The sequence below is a fragment of the Bos grunniens genome, chromosome 6 (genome assembly GCF_055505025.1).
Source record: "Bos grunniens cultivar Pamir isolate PY7600 chromosome 6, Bosgru_T2T1.0, whole genome shotgun sequence".
NCBI lineage: Eukaryota > Metazoa > Chordata > Mammalia > Artiodactyla > Bovidae > Bos > Bos grunniens.
Genome location: NC_141170.1, coordinates 46142441 through 46168690, shown reverse-complemented (window position 1 = coordinate 46168690; position 26250 = coordinate 46142441). Strand labels below are relative to the sequence as shown.

Below are 26250 nucleotides of genomic sequence, written 5' to 3'. Positions count from 1 at the left end.
TTTCTGAGGGTGATTCACAAAATCAATATATCCTGTCCCTTTTAAAGTTACGTGTGTCTACCTCGTTAATATAATTTTATATTTTTAGTATAAAAGTAATACATATTTACTGCGGAGGATCAAGTTAGTATAAAAAGAAGGCAAAAGGCAATACCCAGAGATTACTAACATTTTAGCATTTTTGCCTTGTGATCTTTTTGGCACACACACATACATACAGTTTAATATACCTGAGATCATTCTGAATATCATACACTTTGTATATAATTTAGCTCACTTATTCTGTAAAACTTGTTAAATATTATTGGATCATATCCCATATGAACATAAAATACTCTCTCTCTACCCTATTTGTAACTAATTTCTTGGTAGTACAAATAACTTGAAAATAAGATATTCTGGTGCTTACATTTATCCACGTTTCTGATTATTTTGCCACGACAGATTCCTAGAATTTTACTGAGTCAAAGGATATGAAATTGTTACCTATTCAAATTGTCAAACTGTCTTCCTCAAAAGCTTACTTCCCACAACTCTCATCAGCATTTAATGTTACCCTCTAAGCTAATAACATTTGCTTCTCTACCTTTAAAGTTTTAAATTTTCATTCCTTTGATTCTTAAACATTATATAAATTTATATACATTTACTAGCCATTTCTTCTTAAGGGTCCTGTCCATTTATATCCTTTGTTGAATATTTTTCTATCTGGACCTTTATATTTTTCTTATAGATTTATATTTACTCTTAATTTAATTTATACTTATGAGCTTTAACTATGTCATATTTGTTTCAAAAATTTTCCCCAACTTTTTAACTTTATAATTCTTAAATTTTAAAATTTTATGTAATTGGGTTCTTATATAAAATATTGATATTTTTGTGATTCTTTCTATTGTCAATAGTAAATTCTAAGTTCTTTATATTTCAAAACTCTGAGCAGCAAATTTGTGAAAATTTGGTAAGGAAGTTAAAAATATCTTAAGAGATTAAGGCTGTTAATTAATCCCTTAATCTTCCCAGATCACAAACTTGGAAAATCGTTAATACCTGCTCCCCTAGTCACCACCACCTCATAATTTCATGCTCTTCCATTTATGCTTATGGTGTAAAGCTGACAAACTGAATTCTTACATATATATCCAAAGCGTATGCATGCTGGTCATGAGATCCAATGTAAAGAAGTCCTGTGGTTGGATCCATGGTTGCTGAGCTTTTGACAGCATCCTCAGTACTAAACATCCAGTATTTTTCTCCACTATTACTTTTCAGAACATAAACTAACCCATTATAACAGCCTGTTAGCAAACAAAATATTAAAGATGAGATTTAGATATGTCACTGGAAAATAATTATTTGGCTTAAATCATGACAACATATATTTGATGCTCTTCATGTGTATTTAGGCTCTATGTTTGGCTCAGATTTACATTTCAGCAAAACAGAAATGAACAGTAACCACTTATGTAAAAAAACCTTTTCAGTAAGTACACCTTACATTTTCAAGGTACTGAGAAGTGCTTTACTACCAAGAAAACAATGAACATGAGCATGCCGCAGCAGAAAGAGGCTGTGCCAGACCTGGATTCAGATCTTGTCATGGCCATCCTTTGGGCAAATCATCTAGCATTGCTGGGCCTCAGATTCTTCTTCTGCTGAATGTGGATACAACTACATCCAGGGTTATTGTGATAATTAGGATAAATGCCCAGTACATAAAAAGTGTTCAATAAATGCTAATATTGGGACTTCCCTGGCAGTCTAGCCAAAAAAAAAGAAGAAATGCTGGGCTTCTCTGGTGGTCTAGTGGCTAAGAATCTGCTTGCCAATGCAGCGGACACAGGTTCCATACCGGGTTGGGGAGGATCTCAATACCACAGAGTAGCTAAGCCCATGCGACACAACTACTGAGCCTGTGCTCTAGAGCCTGGGAACTGCAACTACAGAAGACCATATGCCCAAGAGCCAGTGCTCCACAAGCGAAGCCACTGCAATGAGAAGCCTGCACACCATAATTAAGAGTAGGCCCCGCTCACTGCAACTAGAGAAAGCTTGTGCGCAGCAATGAAGACTCAGTGCAGCCAAATAAATAAATAAATCTTAAAAAGAAATGCTAATATTAACAATATGAATATTCACTGGAAGGACTGATGCTCAAGCTGAAGCTCCAATACTCTAGCCGCTTAATGTGAAGACCCAACTCACTGGAAAAGACCCTGATGCTGGGAAAGATTCAAGGCAAAAGGAGAAAAGGATAGCAGAGGATGAAATGGTTAGATGGCATCACCAACTCCATGGATGTGAATCCGAGCAAACTCCAAGTGATAAGTGAAGGACAGGGAAGCCTGGCGTGCTACAGTCCATGGGGGTCACAAAGAATCGAACACCACTCAGGAACTTAACAACAAATGTTTACTGACCTTTAATCTTATGGAGGGTACTACTGTTAGAATTTTATTCCTATTAACTCATGTAATCCTCACAGTGAAGTGTGACTATATGCACATTTTATAGAGGACAAAATTAAAGTACAGAGAGTTAAGTTATAGGAGAGTTATGGGCAAAACTACTCAGGTAGTAAGTGGCAGAGCAAGGATTTGAATTCAAGAAGTCAAGCTCCAGAGCCTGTTGTCTTGACAACTATAGTAGACTGATTTTTCCAAACTGCTGCTTGGATGAGAAGACAGAGCAGGAGTCTCTGACTTGCTGTGGCCAAAAAAACCCTCCAACTGGAAGTGGGAGTGGTCAAAATCTACAAAGTAAAGATCACTCAAGTTTCTGGAGTGCATGTAAGTCAGGGGAAGTGAAATCTAGGCATTGGCCCGACACTCTGGGTGGTTCCACCTATGATTATAACCACTACTGCCCACTTGAAGCTCAATTTCAAGAGTATCTGCTATACTTTCTTCTGGCAGTTACTGCTCAGAAGGGAAAGGACAGCCTACTTAGTAAAGATGAAGAGAAATGTCCTATATAGTGGAGTACACCAGGAATGGCACCCCACTCTAGTACTCCTGCCTGGAAAACCCCATGGACGGAGGAGCCTGGAAGGCTGCAGTCCATGGGGTTGCTAAGGGTTGGACACGAATGAGCGACTTAACTTTCACTTTCACACCAGGAATAGCTGGTTAATGAGAACATTCTTTGGGTTTGGCTCCAGAAGAAAATGTTTTGTGACCTTAGGTTAGGCAAAGATCTCCTGGATATGACATCAAAAACAGGATCCATAAAAGAAATTATAAAGTAGACTTCATTGAAATTAAGAACTTCTCTTCAAAAGACACTGTTAAGGGACTTCCCTCATGGTCCAGTGATTAAGACTTCGGGCTTCCATTGTAGGGGGCATGGGTTTGATCCCTGGTCAGAGAACTAAGATCCTGCAAGCAGGGACAAAAAGCACATCAGTGGCTGGTGGTAGGGATAGGAGGAGGAATGACTATAAAGTGAAACACAAATTTTTTGGAGCAACGGACTCTTAATTGTGGTAGTGGTTACATGATAGTATGTATCTGTCAAAATACAGAACTGTATACCACTGTGTATAAACCATACATTAATAAAAAAATAAGGTACTAAGTGATAGTTACCAACACTGAATTGGATATTTGAAAATTGCTGAGAGTGAATCTTTAAAGTTCTCATCCCAGGAAAAGAAAACAGTAACTGTGTCAGGTGATGCAGGCTAACTAGACTTATTGTGGTAATCATTTTGCAATATACATATACATCAAATCATTATACTGTATACCTTAAACTAATAAAATGTCATATGTCAATTACATCTCAATAAACCTGGAAATTTAAAAAAAAAAAAAAAAGGACTAAGTGACCACCATGTGCCACAAGTTTTGGGTAGACACTTGGAATGCAAACAATAACCTCAATGAGCTGACTTTCATGGACTAGGGATTACTCATATTCATATATATAACTGAAAGTTTCCTGTAGCAAAATTCTCAAAATATAGGTTTTCAATAGGAAAGGATCAAACTTGGATTCAAGTAGATCCTAGCCAGGATAACTTTAGTAGGGAGATATATTCCTAAGTATTTAGACTGAAAAGCTTTGGTAAACAGATTCCATGAGCACTAAAGTAAAACTTAATGTAGTTTGGGGGAGGGGTAAAAAGAAAGTGATAGTTAAAGAGACATTATATTTGAACCCCCGTATCTTTGTAAAGTAAGTCACCTGCACCTTAGGGAAACGGAGTAGCAGGTAATAGCTAATACTCAATGAGCACTCAGTCTGTCCCTGAAAAAGAAAGTGTTAGTTGCTCAGTCTTTTTGCAATCACATGGACTGTAGCCCGCCAGGCTCCTCTGTCCATGGAATTCTCCAGGCAATACTGGAGTGGGTCAGCATTTCCCTTTCCAGGAGTTCTTTCCAACCCAGGGATTGAACCCAGGTCCCTTGCATTACAGGCAGATTCTTTACTGTCTGAGCCACCAGGTATGTACTAAAGGATTCACAAGCAATTATCACATTTAATCCTCTCAGAAGCTCTATGATCACTGTGGTAGTTTTAAAATATACCCACATATTCTTTGATACTCTTCCTTTCAAGAGGGGGAGCCAATTCCCCTCCCTTTGAGTGTGGGCCTGACTTAAATGATGTGCTTCTAATAACACAATAAAGCACAAATTATGATTTACAACTTTAGACACTAAAAGTACTGCATTTTTCCTCACTCACTCTCTTGGGTCACTCAGAGAGAAGCCCATGGGGCAAGAAAATGAAGCTTCCTGTCAAAACTCAGCAAAGAACTGGTCTTGTGTTAGTTGCACTGTAAGCCATCTTGGAAGCAGATTTCGCCAGCTCAAGTCAAGCTTTCACATGGTTGCAGCCACAGGAGAAACCCTGAGCCAGAACTTTCAACTAAGCTCCTCCTAAATTCCTGATCCACACAAACTGTGAAATAATAAATGTTTATTGCTCTAAACCATTAAGTTTGGGAATAATTTGTGATGCAGCACCATGTTTTATTTATTATGCCCATATACTCAGGAGAAAACTGAAGTTCTAGGGAGTTCCACAACTTGTTGAAGGTCACGGAGCGGGTAATAGCCTTAGAGCTAGGTTCAGACCCAGAAACTCTGACCCAAGGCCCACACTGTGAATCAGCATGTAATTATTATTCTTTGACAGAAACCAAACCCACTAAACACAGGTTTTTTTAAATTTAACTTGGTTCTACTGATATTTTCATATGGTAATTCCATTTAACTCTATAAACCTCAAATTCAGAAACTTACCCACTACAATAAAGTTTCCACACTTAGATACACATGCTGAGGATTCAATGCGATCTCCTAAAATCTGTTCCCATTTCACCTTTCCAGAGTAAAGATCAACTGCTATCATTCTATGAGAATGGGAGCCAATGTACACAGTTGCAGATGACTTATCAATAGCTGGTATTACAACCAGAGGTGAAGCATCCACACATTTGCCTGTGTCTGACCTCCACCTCACACGAAACTCCATTTTCTCAGCCCTAATCACAGGTGTTTCCTCTTCAGAAACTTCTACAACACAGGATGGATCTTCTGACTTCCCAATAAGAGGTGGAGTATTTAGGCTTTCTCTATTTTGAATGTCAGTCTGTGAATTTAAATCAGAAGAATAGGTTGAAGGGCAATGTCCCAACTTAGTTAAATACCTATCAGTATTCAAAGACAAAATCTGATTCCCTCTGCTCAGTGCAATAAAAGCACTGATCTCCTTGTCACAATTTAAAGGCATGACACTTTCCTGACGTAAAGATTTTCCACTGGTTTCCTCTTGAGTAACGTTGAATTTTCTTTTCATGGCATGATTCTTGCTAAGTGTCAGATCTTTATCTGAAAACACTGTTTGAAGGATGTGATTATAAATCCCTAAAATAGAACTGCTGAGAATAATTTCCAGAAGCCCAGGTACTGATGTGCCGACAAGGTTTTCAATCTCATTGAGGAGCCGTATGGATTTCAAGGAATCTCCACCACTATTTAAGAAGAGTGACTCATCAGGAATCTTCAAAGCATCTTCTGAGAGACTCAGAATAGACTACAGATTGGAGAAGGGAGAAATACATTGATGTTCGAGGCCTAAAATCAGCATTTACACGAATATAAGTGACAGTACTAACATTAATGAGATGAACACAAAACACACAAAATAAATTTTAACATGATTTTCTATATAGTAAAGGAGACCCTCATCATCCTACCAACAGTGTGACAAGCCTACCCTAGGACTGCAAATTATACTTCCCTTTAGAGCAGTTTTCCTGCCCATACAATAAGAAATGAAATTATAAAAACATCTGATTTACTAATTATAAAACCCACAAGATAATAACATCTGATATTTCTAAATATAGGGATAGTTATTTTCATTAACTTCACACACATATATATATATATATATATATATATATATATATCAGAACTATTTTCCACGAATCTAAAAATGAAGTGGATAATACTTTTATTTAGATACCCTCTATTTTTCAGATAAGACTATACAAACACATCCTTCTTTAAGAAAACTGTATTTTAAGAAAAATTACACTGACCTATAAATCAAAGGTAAATATATATATTTCAAAAAAAGTTTTTGATTGTTTTATATATATATGTGTGTGTGTCTATATATTTATATGTGTGTGTATATATATTTATATATATATAAATAATATAAATTCCCTTAAGCAGAAATATACACATCATTGAAACTTCTGGAATAATGATGTTAAAGCCTTTATACCACAGGCTGTGGTACAGCAAGAGTGGGCTATTTTTCCTACTCTGACAAGTGTAACTGTACTCAACTGCCTTGCTTAGGGAAAACTTGTACAGCAAGACAAGTTTTGTCTACTTGTGCCTTTCATGACTACTACCTCACTTCTAATAAATCTCTATACGGGGAGCTTAATCTAATCTTGCATTACAGAATCTAACTTTTAATACAGATTGAATAAACAAAGCTATGCTACTTAACATCTGGACAGCAGTTAACATTCTTAGAAAATTTTATCAGACTTATTAGGATGCTACATTCCCCGAAGATATACAATGACTTCTTTATAACAACAAATTTGTATCTTAAAAGTTGTACCTTCCACAAATGGTGTAATTTTTCCCAAAGCTCCTCTTTTCCACTGAGCTTACACTCAGACTTCAAGTCTCTGTAGTTTAAATATATCTTATTTAACTCAGAAACATCAATTTTGCCTTAATATAAAAGAAAAAAACAACTTTTAAATTTCAGCTTGAACCCTTCATATCTTCATTAGTCACAATAGACACATTTTTCATTGTTAAGGTTAGAAATCCTATAGAATAGTTTGTCATAGATGATCAATAATAAAGAAAGCAGCCCATGCTATCCAGAATGTAGTAAGCATCAGATAAGAAGAAAGGAGGGGCTAATGTTCATCTCATTTAAAGAGTTAAAGAAATAGTACTATTTACTAAGCAATTACCACATTTTGAAATAAATATTAAAGATGAAACTGGGAAAGTAAAAGAATTTGGTGATTAAGAGTACCTGTTTTGAAGTCAAACAGTTCTCAATAGAATTTCAACTCTAGCAATGTGATTTTGGGAAAATTACTTAACCTCTTAAGCCTTATTTTTCACATCAGTAAATGGGAATAATACCAATTACTCACAGGATTTTCTGAGATAAAATGAATTACTTTTACAAAGTATTTAACAAAGGGTCTACCACAATATATATTAGTATTACTTATAACGATAAGGATTTAAGTGGTCTTTAAACTAGTTATGAACACAATTACAATCATTTGGCACTGAAACAAAGCAGCTTCAAATTATTTTACCATGAGATGTAAATGGCAGAGAATTAATTAACACAAGCTCATCTGGGATGGCATGACTTGGAAGATGTTTCTGCAGTTCTTCAAAGATGTGATCCTTTACTAAATCTTTTTTAGTCACCATGAACAAAATCAATTTTTCCTGGTTATACCATGTAACTGCACAAGACTCCACTTGTTGAAGACCTTCAGCAATCTATGAGAGAGATTATCCAAATCTGCCAATGAAGACATTTAAAAATAAACTTCCTAAATGCTCTGAAATCAACAAATCAAATTCTGGAATTCCCTAGAGATTAAAAAAAAAAATATTTCCTACCATCACTATTACCAGCACACAGGGTTCTTAATGTTTTCCAAAAACGATAGCTCCCAGAGCAAAATAAATTTACTTTCACAGTTATAAAAATCCATTTTGTCACTTATTTAAAAAAAAAAGACCACTCTCTTCAACCTGAGAGTAAAGTACACAATGAATTATCCATGTCTTCTATTGTAATTCATCATTAATACAAAAGTCTTAAGTCTAAATAATACTGATAGAGAACCCTGGCAAAGCAAATTAGTTATGGCTGCCTCTAATACCTATGTATGTTAATAGATATTTAATATTTGAACAGTTTACCTGTTGTACAAGTTCTATGTTAAGACGTTTGCCATGACGTTTGATCTGACTGTCCTTTCGTCCCAAGAAAAATATCTCTCCATCTTTTATAGTCACAAAGTCTCCTGTGGCTCTCATTGTGCCAAGTGGTACCGTCACTTCGCCATCGAGAAAACATACTCTATTTCTGCCACCTTCACAAGATATAAACACCAATGTAATAAAAATATTTAGGGAAAATTAAAACCATGAAATCAGAACATTTTCAAAAGCTCCATTACTAAGTTTAAAAGTTTTAATATATATATATAAAATTGGGGACTCACTTTTAAACGTTATCTGATAAAATTATATACAGTAACAACCTAGTAAAATAAGCACAGTGATAAAATTTATTTCTAAAAATATATATGTGATTAAGAACATTTTAAAAATAATTTTAAAAATTTAAATATTCTAATTAAATAAAATTCAGGCTATAAACAGAAATACAACCAACCAAGTTACAGTTCCCAAATTGCTTTTCTATCTTCCCTTAGAGTATTAGACACAGTTATCTAAAATAATCATGTGACTTATTAAATGTTTCATTGACTGTGATGATGAGACTAAAAATTACCATCACTGAAAAAGAGTACTAGACTTAAGAAAAACTGAGGAAAGAATAAAAACACAGACTTTTTTCCTTGGAAAAAAAAAATCATTCCCAATCAACAAATGTAGAACAACCTAAAAATACTTGGCCATTGCCTTCTTGAATTGTGAAACCGTTAGTATCTCTGACTTCAACTACTGTTCCAAGCAGTGGGAATCCCAGTTGTACAGGCAATTCACATCTATGAAAACACAACAACCCAAACCAAGTTTTAAAATTTTCTCTTGAATAAAATATTCACCAATATATTTAAATCACATTGTTCCAAATGAAGAAAAAAAAGTTTCTGTTATAATTCAAAGACTGCCCAGTGGAAAAGGTTAGGTGGAAAAGTTATCTGTTTAGTTACAAAAAGCTTTAGCAGAATCTGTAGTATCAGTTTTCTGAATTCCCAGCATAGAATTCTAGATAAAATAGTGTTTCTAAAATAATGACTCCAGTGCCTATCAAAAACACTATTTGTGTTAAGACACTGGAAAAATACCCTCTCTCTACTCTTCGTAGTAACAGAAACCCGTACTTCAAAGTAGAGTTAAGAATCTTCTCTGGAATCCTGTAGAAAGTCGCCCAACTTGATACCTCTGTGATGCCATAAATATTAAATATTTGTGTTTTATTGCCCACTCCTCTCCAGCTTTTGAGAACAGTTAATGATGGAAATGCTTCACCACCAAGGGCCAATATGCGAAGAGAGGTACTGGCAGATAAAACAGTTGACTTGATGAGCTGAGATCCAAATCTTCTAAGCAATGTTGGCGTTGCCTGTAAATACATCAAAAATAAACTACTTTTTTCCCCTTCACTTCTTAAAAAAAAAAATTGTAGTAATTAGTTCAAAGTTTAACATTGGGAGCTCACATGGAAATCAAGGCTGTGTTTACTAAATGGCAAATTGCATTTGGAAACCTACTGAAGCAGCATTACCTTTTTAATGTTGATATAAATTTGCTTTAGTAAAAAACTTAAGCACAGTATTGTTTCATTATGCAATTTATAGACAAAAAGGTTTAAAGATAAAAACAACAAAATCTATAAAATCAATTTACATTTCCTCTTTCATTATTTCTATGTAGAAAAAGTGTATTAAGTGTTTTTAAAATGTGCTTAAGCAGCACAATGAGTAAAGACTTTAAAAAAGAACTTTATTAAGATAATACTGACATATAAACTATACATGTTTAAAGTGTACAAATTTTGAGATATATTGTTGGTGAAACCATCACCACAATCCAGATAATGAAAATATCCTTCAGCCCTAAAATTACCTATGTACCATTATAATTCTACCCTCCAGCTGGACCCCTCCTCCAGCCAACTGCTGATCTATTTTTTTGTCACTTATAGTCAGTTGACATTTTTTAGAGTTTTATAAAATGGAATCATACAACAAGTATTATTATAACCTGGCTTCTTTCATTCTGTAGTGAGTGAAAATGCCTTGTGATTCATGATATACGTATCAATAGTTCATTCTTTTTTGTCTCAGTCTATTCAGGGTGCTATGACAAAATACTATAGACTGGGTAGGATATAAAAAACAGAAATGACCCACTGACTTGTCTTATACATGCAGATCTGGACTATGTAAACTACCAATATGTCACTTCAATGTATAACTTTTCAAAAATGTATGTAACGGTGCTTTGACTTCTAACAGGCAGAACAGTCCTCAGATCTTTCTGAAAAACTGTCTCCTGGGCTATAATTCTCAAACTAGCTCAAATAAAATTCTCTATTTCTTAGATTGACTAATTTTTCATCAACACATTTTATATTTCCTGAGACTTGTTTCATGGCCTAGCATACACTCTATCCTAGGAAATGTTTAATTTACTTGAAAAGAATGTGTACTCTGAATTTGGTGGATAGTGCTCTGCACATGGAATTTGGCTGAGAAGGTTCAAGTCTTCTTTATTGTATGTGCACTGATTTCTGTCTAGTTTTTCATTTAATTACTGAAAGTAGGGTATTAAAATTTCACACCATTGAGTCAATTTGTTTTTCCTTTTAGTTCTGTCCATTTTTGCTTCATGTATTTGGAACCTCTAATTTTAGGCAAATATCATCTTGTTTATATAACAATGTACTTCTTGATATACTGACCATTTTTATTGTTATGAAATGTTTTGTTGTGGATTTCTTGTTTGCTTATTTGTTTGTAACTTGCCAGGCTAAATGTGAATTCTGTCTCCCTTGTGATACGTGGCCACTAATGTTGCTGCTAAGTTGACTTTTAAAATACATATTCAGGAATTCCCTAGAGGTCCTGTGGTTAGGACTCGGTGCTTTCACTGCTGTGGCCCAGATTCAATCCCTGGGGGAGATACTAAGATTCCACAAACTGTGCAGTACAGCCAAAAAATAAATAATAAAATACATATTCTTATTTTCAAGTCTTACTTCCTTAGGGTCACCTTGTGTCTATATAGCTCAGAAGTCAACCAATGTTTGGACAGATTGTCCATACAGATGAATCTGGGAATGGACTGATGTTGGTACTCAGCCACCAAGTTGTGTCCAACTCTTTGTGAACTGCGGAAAGCCAGGCTTCCCTGTCCCTCACCATCTCCTGGAGTTTTCCCAAGTTCAAGTCCATTGAGTCGGTGATGCCATCCAACCATCTCATCCTTCAACCATTGCCCCCTTCTCCTCTTGCCCTCAATCTTTCCCAGCATCAGGGTCTTTTCCAATGAGTCGGCTCTTCACATCAGGTGGCCAAAGTATTGGAGCTTCCAGCTTCAGCATCGGTCCTTTCAATGAGTATTCAGAGTTGATTTCCATCAGGATTGACTGGTTGGATCTCCTTGCTATCCAAAAGACCCTCAAGAGTCTTCTCCAGTATCACAGTTCAAAAGCATCAATTCTTTGGCGCTGTGCCTTCTTTATTCAAAATTAAGTCATTTTCAAGTCTAATCCAGCTTGTATTTTCCATGGGCCTTTTTGTATCTCTTATGCATGCGTGAAGCCTCAGTGTCAGCCAGCAATGTGCTTGCCCTCCTCACCACTGAAACTTCAGGCCACAGACTCCCAGTTTAAAAACGCAGCAGTTTTTAAAAACATAACCACTTTTCAGATAGTTGTATGTCTATAGTTGATTTCCAAGTGTGGAAATAGCTATTTTTGTCAATTTTCTCCAGCTTTATAGTTGCTTTTTGGGGGAGAAGATTTGCCAGTCTCCTCATTTGGCCATAGTCACAGGTTCCATGTAAGTATTTTTAAATGGCTTCTTTCAATAAAAGCTAAAAGAACAACCTGAATTTTAATTCAGGGAGGTTATTTAAGGTTACAGCATGTCAAAATATTTAAGTAGTAGGTTGACCCTACATCCCAGCATGTACTTATTGTTAAGTTCTTAACTTTCCCACCAAGAGTCTTATCATAAGGAAAATCTCCTGTCAAAATGATGGCTGAGGGCTTCCCTGGTGGCTCAGTGCTAAAGAATCTGCCTGCCAATGCAGGAGACCTGGGTTTGATCCATGACCCAGGAATACCCTACATGCTGCAAGGTAACCAAGCCCATGTGCCACAACTCTTGGGCCTGTGCTCTGCAGCCTGGGAGCCGCAACTACTGAGCCCATGTGCTACAACTACAGAAGCCCACACACCCTACAGCCCATGCTCCGCAACAAAAGAAGCCACTGCAATGAGAAGCCCACGCACTGCAACTAGAGTAGCCTCCACTTGCTACAACTAGAGAAAAGTCTGGCAACAATGAAGACTCAGAACAGCCAAAAATAAATAAAATCATAAAAAAAAAATGATGGCCAATGGTTCTGTTCTCCATTTTCAATAAGGTGAATCTGAAATATTCTGGCCTAATTTCTAGTGTTAAGTATAATGTCAACTTTGAACTCTATAAATGAACGCACAACTATCAATATTTAGCAAGGTAAAGCACAGTAACACTTTTCAGATACTCATATAAATGGAAATTATGAATTTAGTGGCACAATACAACTCAATATCCTTTGCAACCAATCGTCATAGGCATAAGAAAACAGGACTTAGCAAATGACAAGGGAAAAAAGCAATTAGAAAATGTTACAGTTTCTTCTATATTGTCTAAGTAGAAATTCATGTAAAAATGCAAAACACTTATATTGATAATTTGGTAGCTAGAAAGCTAAGATTCTGCTCTAACTATAACGTTTCACTTTTAAAAGGCATGAAATTTAAATAATGTAACATTTTTACCCAGAGTATGCAAAAAATGCCCAAATATACTTTAGGTTTGTGAGAAACCAAATATTGAGCCTTTCTTCACAAGAGAAAACTCCTTACTCCTGAAATAAAGAGGTTCTTAATTTCCTCAAACACTTAGTCCATTTCACTTTAGGGCCTTTCTCCCCAACAATTCAAGATATTCTATTTTTTCAAATTTTTAAAACTTTAATAGCATATATTCTCTTTGAAAGCTTTTAAGACCCTTGCTTAGTATCCACTTAGATTTGGACAAGGTTATTAGTAAATAAAATCTGTACAAGGAGCCCTTACAAACTCAAATGTGATCTGCTAATAATATTTCAAGTAAGTATATACTGTGAGTTATATCAAATCACAATGAAGTTATATGTGAAACTGCTGTATTTTGGGAACAGAGTTAGTAAGTATGTATCCATTTCTCAGAAGGATCTATGATCCCAAAAAGGTTAAAAACCAATGCTAAAGTAAATTTATCTGAGATTGTGCTAAAACATTAAGCAAGGGCATCAGATTTAAAGAGGTGGGCTGCCGACTATGGGGTCGCACAGAGTCGGACACGACTGAAGCGACTTAGCAGCAGCAGCAGCAGCAACACACTGACGACATACAAGGGAAATTTCCTTTCTCTAAGTAACTGCCACTCAAATCTAGTAAGGAATTTATCATATGTTTTATGCTCCTTGAATTTTATAGGAAAATAAAAGCTATATTAAAATCTTGCCCAGGTTCACAGAATAATTCACCAACAGATGAGAAAATTTATATCACTGATACCCAGCAAGCCACATTGCTATAATGATTTCATTTATGTATCTATATCTATAGTTATATATGTGCATGACTTTTTTTAATAGGATGAAAAACACATTGCCCAAAAAGGAAAGTCAGCATCAAATTTTGTCTCTGGGGAATAAATTTAATGTCCTCTCAAGTCTCATTTTTAGAATTTTTTATTTATCATGATCTGCATATAATTCTATTAATTAACCACTTACAATGAAATATCTTAAGGCTAGTGTACCAGTCACATACTTTCAGATATATTTTTAAAATCTTTTAAAATGAAAAATTTTTTAAATATTTGTTTTTTTAGGTTAATATAAATATACTGAGGTAAAAACCAGAAAATCTAAATTTCTAAGTCAATTATAATTTAACTTACTTAAACCAATTTTTAGTGGGATACAAAATAAATTCAAAACTTTAAGAAAGGAGAGGCATATCTCAACAGGTCTGAGTAAAGTCGAGTTCCTTTAGTTATTATAATATGTACAAATTGCATAGTAAGAGAATTTTCTACTAAATAAACAGAACTGATTTTTTTTCATTCTCAAACAAAAAGTGACATCATCAGGTGACAGCCCTTGATAATCTAACTAGATTACCATGAATCCACTGTAAAGAGCTATAGAAATACAAAATATATTCTAACACACTTACAATATTGAACAATGATAGACAAAACATTTTATTTGCTCATAAAATGTACCTGTAAAATAGTCACTCTGTGATGGGAAAACAGAACAGCAGCTAATTTTGATGGGACCATTTTGACAGAAGTTGGCACAATAAGCAAAGAGGCACCACTTGACAAAGCAACAAATATTTCCACCACAGAAGGATCAAAGGTCAGAGGTGAAGCCAGAAACAAAACATCCTCATGAGTGATTTCAAAAAGCACCCTAAGGCAAGAGAGAATGTAATTATGAGAAATGCCTAACATTTAGTAAACATATATCCTAAAAAAGTATTTATGATCATTAAGTTTCCAGATATTAGCCCGATTTATTTTTCTCTCTTAAACAAAATGGTGCTATTAATTCTAGAACTCTTCTTTATATATATATAAGGGTTAAAAGCCATTTTAAGCAATATCTACTCTTTACTATGACATATTTTATGCACTTAGGCACTACTTGGAGGGATTTTGTAGATATAATTAAGGTTCCTAATCATCTGACTTTAATCAAGACAGAGGTTATCCTGGATTGGCAGGCTTTTCTCAGTTGGAAGGCCTTTAAGAGAGTGTTTAGGGGACTCCCCCAGAAGTCCAGTAGTTAAGACTTTGTGTTCCCAATGCAGAGGGCATGAGTTCAATCCCTGATCAGGGAACTAAGATCCTGCATGCCACATGGCACGGCCAAAAAAAAGAGAGAGCGTGTTTAGGCTTTCTCTGAAAAAGAGACTCCATAGAGCAGCTGGGTCAGCAATTATTCTCCCTTTCCCCTGGATTCTCTTTCCTGACTTGCCTGTAGACAAGCACATGCCCACTGGGTTCAGTCTATTCACAATCACCCTTTCTAATTGTCTACCCAATGGACTTCAGTCTTGATACCCAGCCTCTACAAGTATAAGTAAACTCCTTTTAAGAGATCCCTGATAAATCCTCCTGGTTCTGCTTTTCTGGTAGAACCTTGACTTACTCTATACTACATCTTCAGTGATGATCAATAGAGACCTGACTCCCTTTTCTCATTATTTGGCATTTTTTCTCAGTATCTCAACAAAGAGCAGAACAAAATATATGTGGTAAGGATATTACTGAGCATGGATGGTCAGTGATGAGATGAAGACACTGCTTGAATTTAAAGACAAAAAACTGGCAATTCTCTGGCACTCCAGGTTAGGACTCGGTGCTTTCACTGCTGTGGTTGCGTTCAATCCTTGGATGGGGAACTAAGATCCTATAAGTCACTTGGCACAGCCAAGAAAAAAAAAATTAGCAACAAATAACTCACTCTATCTAGAATTAGGAATTACCTTAACTTCAAAATATCTTAAAATATGGTATTTGTGGGGACCCACTTGGAACCCCAGAGTTGGTATAAAAACTATTTCAAGCTGAAGACATTTTGGCTTCAACAGATGCAGAAAGAAGCCTTCTTGGAACTTTCCTTATCTGACTGACAGCAGAAACCTCTGGGGAATGAGACTGCTATAAATTCCATCTTCAGGGTTACTTTTACTCCCAGAAAGCGCACCAAGAATAAACCTACCATAAACACCCCCCTCCCCCTACCCTCTACAGGGGACTTTTATGGCCCCGAAGATGATGAAAACTATTCTCATGTGCACAGGTCAACATTACCACAGTTTATCTCCTTTTGTCTTTCCTAAAGAAACCTATTTGTATTTCCCATAGAAGCCTTTTCTCCCCCTCCCTTTCCCCTACTGTTATGTAGATAAGCTCCAATTTTAACCATTTCTAAAGAAGGTGTATATCCACCCAGTACTTTAAATATCATCTCTTCCTATCTCATAGTATCTAACTCCTTTACCATATTTCTTCTACTTGATTATCCAAACCAATCCTCTCCACCAATTCTTGATGTCCAGCCTACAGCTCTCCCATCTAAAAGCAAAGGAAAAAAAAGTACACCTTCCCATAATTCTTTCATTTCTATTAAAACTAGTTTCTAGAAAATAACACCTTATTTTTGCTGTTTCCATATCTTTATCCCTCATTTTCTTATCTCTAGCCTGTACAGTCTTCAGCTCTGGGCATTAGAAGCAAAAATTCATTAAAGACCAGAACTGTCAATTACAGCAGACACCTCTGCAGCATTTAACCATTCCTTCCTTTTAGATCTGTGCACAGAATATGGCAGCCGCTAGATACCTGTGCCTACTGAGCACTAATAATGTAGCTGCTCCATATGGAGATGTGTAAAGTGTAAAATACACTCTAGAACTTGAAAATAACTAGTGTACAAAAAAGAATGTAAAATACCTCACTAATAATTTTTATACTGATTACATATTAAAATGATAATATTTGGGGTATATTGAATAATATTGTTAAAATTAATTTCACTTTTTACTTTTTAAATGGGGTTGCTAAAAACTTTTTAATTACATAAAACTCACAATGACATAAAATTACATATGTGTCTCATGAGGTTTCTAGTTCTACTTCTGTTTCCTCCTTCGATTTCCTAAGACTACTTCTGTCTGGTTCCCTTCCCCTTCTATTTTCTTCTTTCTTCAAAAGTTGAGAATCTCAACTTTACAGAGATTACTTATCTCCCAGCCCTAACAGTAAAACCAACTCCACAATGCTACAGGAGTAAACTTAATGAAATGCAAACTTTTTAATGGTTCCTTATTACCTTTTGGATTAAGTTCAAACTTCTCCAACAGAGGATATCAGGCTCCTGCCCCTCAGGTCATAAGTCTCCTGCTCTTCAGCTCAGACCCAATGCACTCTAGCAAGCCAAACTCCTTTCTCCCATACCTCTGCCAGTACCCCTGCTAGGAATGTTTCCTCTCTTCTTATTAATAATTAAGAAGCAAAATTTCCAAACATATCATTTGCTATTTGGCTCCAGGTCTGGATCAAACGGGTAAAGCCCTACTCTGCAGAGAACTGAAGTTTAGATATAGCTGAAACAAGAGACCCAGGTTACTTAGGACTGTAAATAAGAACAAGAGTTATAAAAAACAGATAGTTCAAAACTCATTTTTTCCTTTAAATTTCAAGTTCTGAAGAAGGATTCTAAGAACAGAACTTACCGAAAATGCTGGATGTTTGGCACTATACATGCATGAGGGACTCTGACAATCTTAGGTATCCCTGTAGTGCCTGACGTATGGAGAACATAGGCCAAGCAGTGCTTTTGCCTCATATCCATGTGCTCTTCTGACTTTTCTTCACTGCTGCTCTCAGAATGCATACTCTTTGTCATCTTTCCTTTTTCATATTTCTCTTTTCTATCATTTAGCACCAGGCTCACCTCGACATTTTTCCAGTGAAGTCTGAAGAGTACTAGGTCATTATGTTCTACTGTAAGCATATCATAGTTCAATAATGCTTCATAGGAAGACTTGAATTTCTGTATTAAATGGGGGACAAAGTTTATTATTATATAGTTTAATATTATATAGAATATTAAGTTTAATATTCTACAGAATACTGAGTATTCATTTACTGATTTAGCATGGCCTTTTTTTTTTAAGTATAACTGACCTTTGAACATGGGTTTGAACTGCATTGGTCCACTTATATGTGGGTTTTTCCCAGTAAATACGTATTACTCCATCTGAGTTAGATGAATCTAGGGATGTGGAATTACAACTGTAAAGTTATAGGTAGATTTTCCACTGCACGGGATTCGGCACCCCTAATCCCCAGTTTGTTCAAGGGTTAATTGCACTTGCACTTTATCCAGGAATAAAAAGAAAAATAGAAATCTCCAAGAGTAAAGTGCTATCCTTATTTTAAAACTCACCTTTAACATAGAGACACAAAAGCACACATCTGCAGTGCAATGTGATGTGGTAATGAAATATGCTTCAAATGTGAATGAAAACAGAGAAGGCTGAACTTAACTTGCCTGGAAGGTCAGAGATTGATTCTTCATATGTAATGTCTGTGTTATAAACAGCTATTCTCCAAATAAAGAAAAGGGGTATTTAGACAATCAATAAACAGTGCCTGACCTGACAATGTTGGTGTTAGAACAGTAAGCATTCCAATAAGCTGCAAAATCGGGGGAGAGGAGATGAGTAGTGCTGTTGACCAGAGATGAGTTGCTAAGCCTTAATAACTATATCCTCAAAACCAAGGAGTTCAGATCGTAATCTGTGACAGCATCCAACTGAGAGTGGCAATAGCATAGACTAGACTTTGCTTGTCAAGAAGAGAATGATATGCAATTCTGTAAGTGAGTGCCTTTAATGAACTTCCAGAACAATTCAGATATGCTTACTCCTTGGAAGTAAAGTTATGACCAAACTAGACATTATACTGAAAAGCAGAGACATTACTTTGCCAACAAAGGTCCGTCTAGTCAAGGTTATGGTTTTTCTAGTAGTCATGTACGGATGTGAGTTGGACCGTAAAGAAAGGTGAGCGCCGAACAATTGATACTTTTGAACTATGGTGTTGGAGAAGACTCTTGAGAGTCCCTTGGACTGCAAGGAGATCCAACCAGTCCATCCTAAAGGAGATCAGTCCTGGATGTTCATTGGAAGGACTGATGCTAAAGCTGAAACTCCAATACTTTGGCCAAAGTATTGATGCGAGGAGCTGACTCATTTGAAAAGACCCTGATGCTGGGAAAGATTGAGGGCAGGAGGAGAAGGGGACAACAGAGGATGAGATGGTTGGATGGCATCACTGACTCAATGGACATGAGTTTGGGTGAACTCCGGGAATTGGTGATGGACAGGGAGGCCTGGCGTGCTGCAGTTCATGGGGTCGTAAAGAGTCGGACACGACTGAGCGATTGAACTGAATATCTGCCTGAAGAGTCTGTTGCAGCAGAAATGAATGGAAAGGGCCTATGAACAAAGAACCAGTAGAGTTTGGTGACTTTCTGGAAAGGGAGTGAGCCTAAGATTGCTGAATTTCTGGCTCAGTTGTCTGGTAGATGGAAACAGATTAAAACAGAAGCTTCCTTTAAGTATATCTTTTTAGGTTGATAAATAGCAGCTTAATGAAGTATAACAAGTTTCCACAATAAAGAAATTAATATAAATGAGAGGAAAAGGTCACAACTCAGGAGCCAGCAGTGTTTTCTGTCTGTACTTGTTTTGTGTTTATTAGGTAGAGTGTAGTATGTTCTATAATGTAAAAAAAAAAGAAAAAATTTAAGGCCCACATATTCGTAAGACCAAGCTCAAACACTGTTCTCCATTAAAACTGTCCTATCTCTACTAGGTTATGTATACTTCGCTTAGGGTGATATCATATTATGTAGACCTTGCAAGTACTAATCTTTTCTCTGAAACTATAAAAGCAACTGCCAGGCAGGAATCCTGTCTTAGGTTACTTTCAGATACTAATAATATCCTCCCAAACACCCTGTTCTAGTGCAGGCTTTCTCAATCTCAACATTACTGACATTTTGGACCAGATAAACCTTTGTTGGGGTTGTACACTGTCAGACTTTGAGCAGAATCCCTGACCTCTACCCATCAGAAGCCAGTACCATCCCCTTTCCATCATGATGATAAAAAATATCTCGACCTGCCAGAATGTTTCCTGGCATGTAAAATCATGGCCAGCTGAGAACCACCACTCTAGGAGATCCTGGGCATACAATAGATGCTCAATAAATACCTCTGATTGCTCTTGTGTTAACTGACAGAAGAACACTTACACCACCATGAAAATTATGGAAAAGGAAGCAAGGTACTTTTTATGGAGTTTGTTATGTATCCAACTCCTTCCTATATGCAGTTATAAAGACTAGCTTGATATTGACAATTAATTCTTCCACCCAACCACCCCATCTACAAACCTTTCATCAAGGCTGTTTAAAAAACTGAACCTCACGCTCTCATTTTAGTTTTGCTTGTGTGTGTGTGCGTGCTCAGTTGCTTCTGTCATGTCCGATTCTTTGAGACCCTATGGACTGTAGCTCCTCTGTCCATGGAATTCTCCAGGCAAGAATACAGGAGAGGGTAGCCATTTCCTTCTTCAGAGGAATCTTCCGGACCCAGGGATTGAACCTGGGTCTCCTGCAATGCAGGTACATTCTTTGCCGCTGAGCTACCAGGGAAACCCTTAGTTTTGCTTATCAACAAATAACCAATTTGAGGAAAACTGTGGTCAGATAACCATACATGTATATTCAGAAAATATTTATTTACCAAATTAATACTCACTGTCTCTTTCTGGAGGCCCTACTCTAATACCTATTATTCTATAGGAAGCCCCCCATATACCTGAAGCTCTTGAATTGTCTTACTGATGTACATTACGGATACAAATGCATATATACACAAATAGGTGAAAGGCATTTAAGTTACTCTCAAACATAAAATGATTCATATAGGAAATGGTAGTAATAGGCTAAAATGAATATATTTTCTATAATTTTTTCCATGGTAAGGCAATATTTTATAAACAAAAAATGAAGAAATAATAATGAAACATGGGCTGCCCCTTGCTTAACATATAATACCAATTTTGCACCTAAGGCAGTGTTTCTTGACTAGAAGTGACTCTGGCTGGCAGTCACTTAAAAATTTTAAAAATAATATATTTAGTTTCCCAGAAAGATCTGACCTAAGTGCCAATCTCTTTCTCAAAATCTAAGCTCGGATACAGTTCTTTAATGTTGCTGACTACTGTAAGTTGGCATAAAGATACAAAGATAAAAGTATCAAGTATTGGGACTTCCCTGGCAGTACAGTGGTAAGACTCCAGGCTTCCAGTGCAAGAGGTATGGGTTTAATTTCTGGTCAGGGAACTAAGATCCCACAGGCCACATGGCCAAAAAAAAAAAATCAAGTATTATAAAAGTTTCCTTTGGAAACTTTGGAAAGAGAAAGTAAATTCAAGGCAATTCACAATTCATTATTATGAGGGCAGAAGATATGTTCATGTCATTGAGGTTCTCAATGGAGCATGGATGGTGGAGGATACCTCCAGGAGACATTTGGCAAAGTCCGAAGAAAATTTTGATTGTTACAATTGAGGGGTGCTACTGACACCTGTTAGGTGAGGCCATGGGGTTACTAAACATCTTATAATGTAAAGGACACTCCTCATAACAATTATCCAACCCAAAATGTCAACAGTGCTGAGACTGAGAAACTTCGCTGAATTAGTGAATTTAGAAATCAAGATGGGGATGGGACTCCCTTCAACTGAGAAGTAAATAAAACACATTAAAAAAAAAAAACTTAAATAGCCACACTTACACTTATATGCACTTTTTCAACAAGGATATACTTCAGATTACATTTTTTCATAAAATGAACTGATAATGCTGGTGGTGAATCTGGATCAACAGGTACATAAGCAGCAGGGACGTGGAGAATTCTAAAGAAACAAAGGACAGAGTCAGCACAGGCTATCTGTTGAAAATAATCTTACTTTAAGATATCAAATTTTCAGTTCTAAAAAATCTTACCCTAAAATCCAAGAGGGTAAGTTTATTGTAGGATGGCAGTAGAGACCAATTTCCCGAATTCCTTGAAACTCACAGTGTAACAGCAGAAAATTCGATAATGCTGAAGCAGCATGAATCACAGTCTTGTAGGTATAGTAAACTGGAGGCTGGTTGTTACATTCATCAAAACACACAGCTATTTTATCTGAATAAAGGGAGGCAGCCTGATGCACCAATTCCTGAAGAGTCATTTCACTGACGCTTATTTGAACATCACTGGTAGCAGAGAACTCTATATCAAGAAATGTTAGGGGAACAAGGAGTTTCATGGAGTTTGTTGCGGGGGGTGGGGGGATGTTTGGAGAAGAAATTCTATACAATCACTCCTCATAAAAATGACTATATCAAAGACACAATTAAAGAATCACTGAACTATGAACTGTCTATGGTAACTTTGCTGAAAACAACAGGGTTGAAATTTTGATACAGTCAACCTAATTCCCTGTCAGAACTGGAAGCAAATATGAGAGGGCAATGGTATATACACAGATGAGGATGAAACAAGTAGAAATGCAGAATTCTCTCAAAACAGACCACACCATAGGAAAGAAATAATAAGTAAATTATTATCCAGTAAAACTAAATTCAAAGTACCATATGCTTAGTTTTTTCATTTTTCTTGTTACAGGTTGATTAAAATAATTAAAATCCTGTACGGAAACTTTGAAAAAGCTAATTCAAGTGAAGTCTGCTTTTAGGAACTGAACGAAGGTGAAAATAAAATCAATCTCTGATAGAAAAAAGAGAAAAAAACCCTTACATTTATCTAAGTTTAGTCCTCTCTATATAAACTGTGATTATTATTAATATATAATACTTTTTTCAAAGGTCACAGCAAGTCACTTTTATAACTGTTAAGAACTAAGCTCTTCATACTCCAGTTTGAAATATGTATCATATATATTATACACACACACACACATATATATATGTATCGCAGGATCTTAGTTTTCAAAGGTCACAGCAAGTCACTTTTATAACTGTTAAGAACTAAGCTCTTCATACTCTAGTTTGAAATATATATCATATATATTATACACACACACACACACATATATATGTATCGCAGGATCTTAGTTTTCAAAGGTCACAGCAAGTCACTTTTATAACTGTTAAGAACTAAGCTCTTCATACTCTAGTTTGAAATATACATATTTATAACATATATATTACACACACACACATACATATATTGTAGGATCTTAGTTTCCCAACCAAGGATCCAACCCAGGGCCCCAGAAGTGAAAGCACAGAACCCCAACTACTGGGCAGCCAGGGAATAGCCTCTAATTTGATTTTTAAATTGCCAATAAATTCATTTAAACTTAGACTCTATAATATTACAACTCAATAAAGTATTATATCAATACAATGTTCTTTGAGCTTCTCAATGCAGGTCACATAAAAAGAAAATGTGAAGCTGTATTTCATCAAAAAAAAGTTAGGCATGATTGAACAATAACAAAAACCTCACAACTGTCTTATTTGAACTTATTTTCCTACTGATTCATCCACATCATTTAATTAATATCAATTAGAGAAAATAAAACATTCCTAAAGACAGCAAGAGACTTCCTTTGTGGCTCAGCTAGTAAAGAATCTGCCCGCAATGCGGAAGACCTGGGTTCGATCCCTGGGTTGAGAAGATCTCCTGGAGAAGGGAAGAGCTACCCACTCCACTATTCTGGCCTAGAGAATTCCAGAGTCAGACAGGACTGAACAACTTTTACTTCACTTCAAAGAGAGCAAAATGAGTAACTGCTGAAACCCATAAGGTTTGGAAATACTCTGATTTCTAAACACAAATTTTTAAATATAAAATATTTGCAGTATTTTTAATAAGCTTTTCTACAAATACTTGCTCTTTCTGTGATGCACAAGATAAAATGAATTTTTTAAAAAGCCATTTTTTATGACAAATTACAACATTCACTATACATATCTATACAATTGCCAGTTTTCTCTTTAAGAGAATTAAGGCCAAATCTATTCTTGTTGTCTAAGGTTTTCGTTTTCATTAACTGAATCATAAATACATTTGTTTCAATAGAGGATACTAAATGGATGTCCAAACATTTCTGGGACCACAGAAGAAGGGGGAAAAAATTGGAAAATCTGGTAAACAGATTATATATGTAACGGGATCATTAAGTTTTAAGATACTTGCAACTTTATGTCAATAGAGGCTGCTATTGAGTCATGAGAGGTCTTAGGGACTCTTGTAGGTTACTGGTTATTTTAAATACTGATAAATAACCTAAAAACTTTATTTTCCCATATCCACCAGCTTCTTAACGTTCATGAAGCGACTACGATTAATAATAATGCACTTTTTACCTTTCAACACGTTTTTCCAATTGCTTCTCGAAATCATGCTATTTAGAAAAGCTACCTTACATTTGAAATAAGGTGCAGAGTCTAATGCAGGGTGAGTGGAGAGAGCACAATGGTCAAGTTTAATCTTTGCACCACCACTCCATTCGGCCAGACACCACTAATTCAAATCCGAGGCCAACGCTAGCCCGGAAGCTAAGCAAACCTGTGTGCAGCCAGCCCCAGATGACGCCGTACTTCTCCTCCCTCACACATGTCCCTACTGGATACCGCCTCCTGTCGAGACCCACTCAGAAGGCCCAGAGGTGAGAGGGTAGCGGGGAGGTCTGAGCCCATCCGGACCTTCTCCCGCCAGCCCAACCCAAGGCGTCACACACAGCGAATAAATCAGTAACTCCCAAGGTTTAAATCTGGCCTAGCCTTCCGAGATGTAAATGGCGCGGGTTCATCCGTAATCTTCCGCGTCGCCTTGCTGACGTCACACGAGCGACCCGGCGCAGATAGCGTCACTCTGCCCCGCCCCGCCCCTTATCCGAGCTTCGGAGGCCTCTGCCAAAAAGAGATGGCATTTTGCTGCTTGTTCTCATTTCAAATCTCCACTCTAGTCACGTTGGATTTTGGACATAGTTTGCGAGGACTTTGGAGTTGACACCCTTGGAGTCGTACCCTTTCATACTTGCCAAGAAACTCTGAGCGAGAAACTTTAATTCGAAGCAACTGGCTCCTTGTTCACGATGTGGCTGGCTAGAAAGAGATCGCTTGGAGTTGGTGCTAAGAGCGATGAAATCATTGTGAAATACACGAGTGACTGGACTTCATCCATTAAACTTTTTAAAAAAATAATAACTTGTCCTACCTTGCGGGGGACTATGCAGCAATGAAGCCTGCAAACGGATTCCTTGTCATAAGGCTGACATTTTAATTGGAAGAGGTGCATTTAAATGAAAACTAAGAACATTTCAGCTTTCAATAAGAGTTATATAGAAAACAGGTCTGAGTCAAGAAAGTTACTTAAGCTACTTATGCTCCTGAATAGCAGTCTTTTTTTAGAGGAGTTGGAGGCATGTAAGTTAATTATTAAAAATGTCAGGAACAATAATGGTGATTTAAAAAAAAAAGATACTGTGCTGGTAGCAGAGAGGAAATAGAAACCGAGTTCTCCTAAAACCAGCTTCCCTCACTGACATAACTGACATAACCTCCCTCCATAACTGTATTCCCTATCTTGTCTCCTCTGACATCAATCTTGGGCTGCTGCTGCTGCTAAGTCGCTTCAGTCGTGTCCGACTCTGTGCGACCCCAGAGACAGCAGCCCACCGGGCTCCCCCGTCCCTGGGATTCTCCAGGCAAGAATACTGGAGTGGGTTGCCATTTCCTTCTCCAATGCGTGAAAGTGAAAAGTGAAAGTGAAGTCGCTCAGTCGTGTCCGACTCTCAGCGACCCCATGGACTGCAGCCTACCAGGCTCCTCCATCCATGGCATTCTCCAGGCAAGAGTACTGGAGTGGGACACCATTGCCCTCTCCAATCTTGGGCTAACTGAATACTAATCAACCAGAGTCAGATGACTGTGTGTGTGAAATTGCTCAGTCGTGTCCGACTCTTTGCGATCCCGTGGACTGTAGCCTACCAGGCTCCTCCATCCATGGAATTTTCCAGGCAAGAGTACTGTAGTGGCTTGCCATTTCCTTCTCCAGGGGAATCTTCCTGACCCAGGGATCGAACCCAGG

The 26250-nt window shown here is 36.7% G+C and overlaps 1 protein-coding gene across 10 annotated transcripts in view; it reads right to left on the bottom strand.

The window, feature by feature from the left end:
- AASDH (aminoadipate-semialdehyde dehydrogenase) overlaps positions 1-25026 on the bottom strand; it is a 28824-nt gene extending 3798 nt beyond the window's left edge. The window contains exons 1-12 of one of the 10 annotated variants that reach the window (XR_015165390.1): positions 24525-25026; positions 22149-22419; positions 21937-22057; positions 17797-18116; positions 14774-14966; positions 9602-9843; positions 9156-9262; positions 8448-8620; positions 7826-8040; positions 7099-7214; positions 5253-6045; positions 1135-1298 (exon numbers count right to left, since the gene is read on the bottom strand). Coding sequence is in view for 7 of the 10 variants with exons in the window: in XM_086405660.1 (XP_086261786.1) it covers positions 1135-1298; positions 5253-6045; positions 7099-7214; positions 7826-8018; positions 8448-8620; positions 9156-9262; positions 9602-9843; positions 14774-14966; positions 17797-18116; positions 21937-22057; positions 22149-22419; positions 24525-24561 (2730 nt within the window). In the remaining 3 variants the exon portion in view is untranslated. The remainder of the gene's footprint in view (positions 1-1134; positions 1299-5252; positions 6046-7098; positions 7215-7825; positions 8041-8447; positions 8621-9155; positions 9263-9601; positions 9844-14773; positions 14967-17796; positions 18117-21936; positions 22058-22148; positions 22420-24524) is intronic. The other 9 variants (XM_086405660.1, XM_086405666.1, XR_015165392.1 and 6 more) reach the window with 9 other exon arrangements.
- Between the last annotated feature and the right edge of the window lie 1224 nt (positions 25027-26250).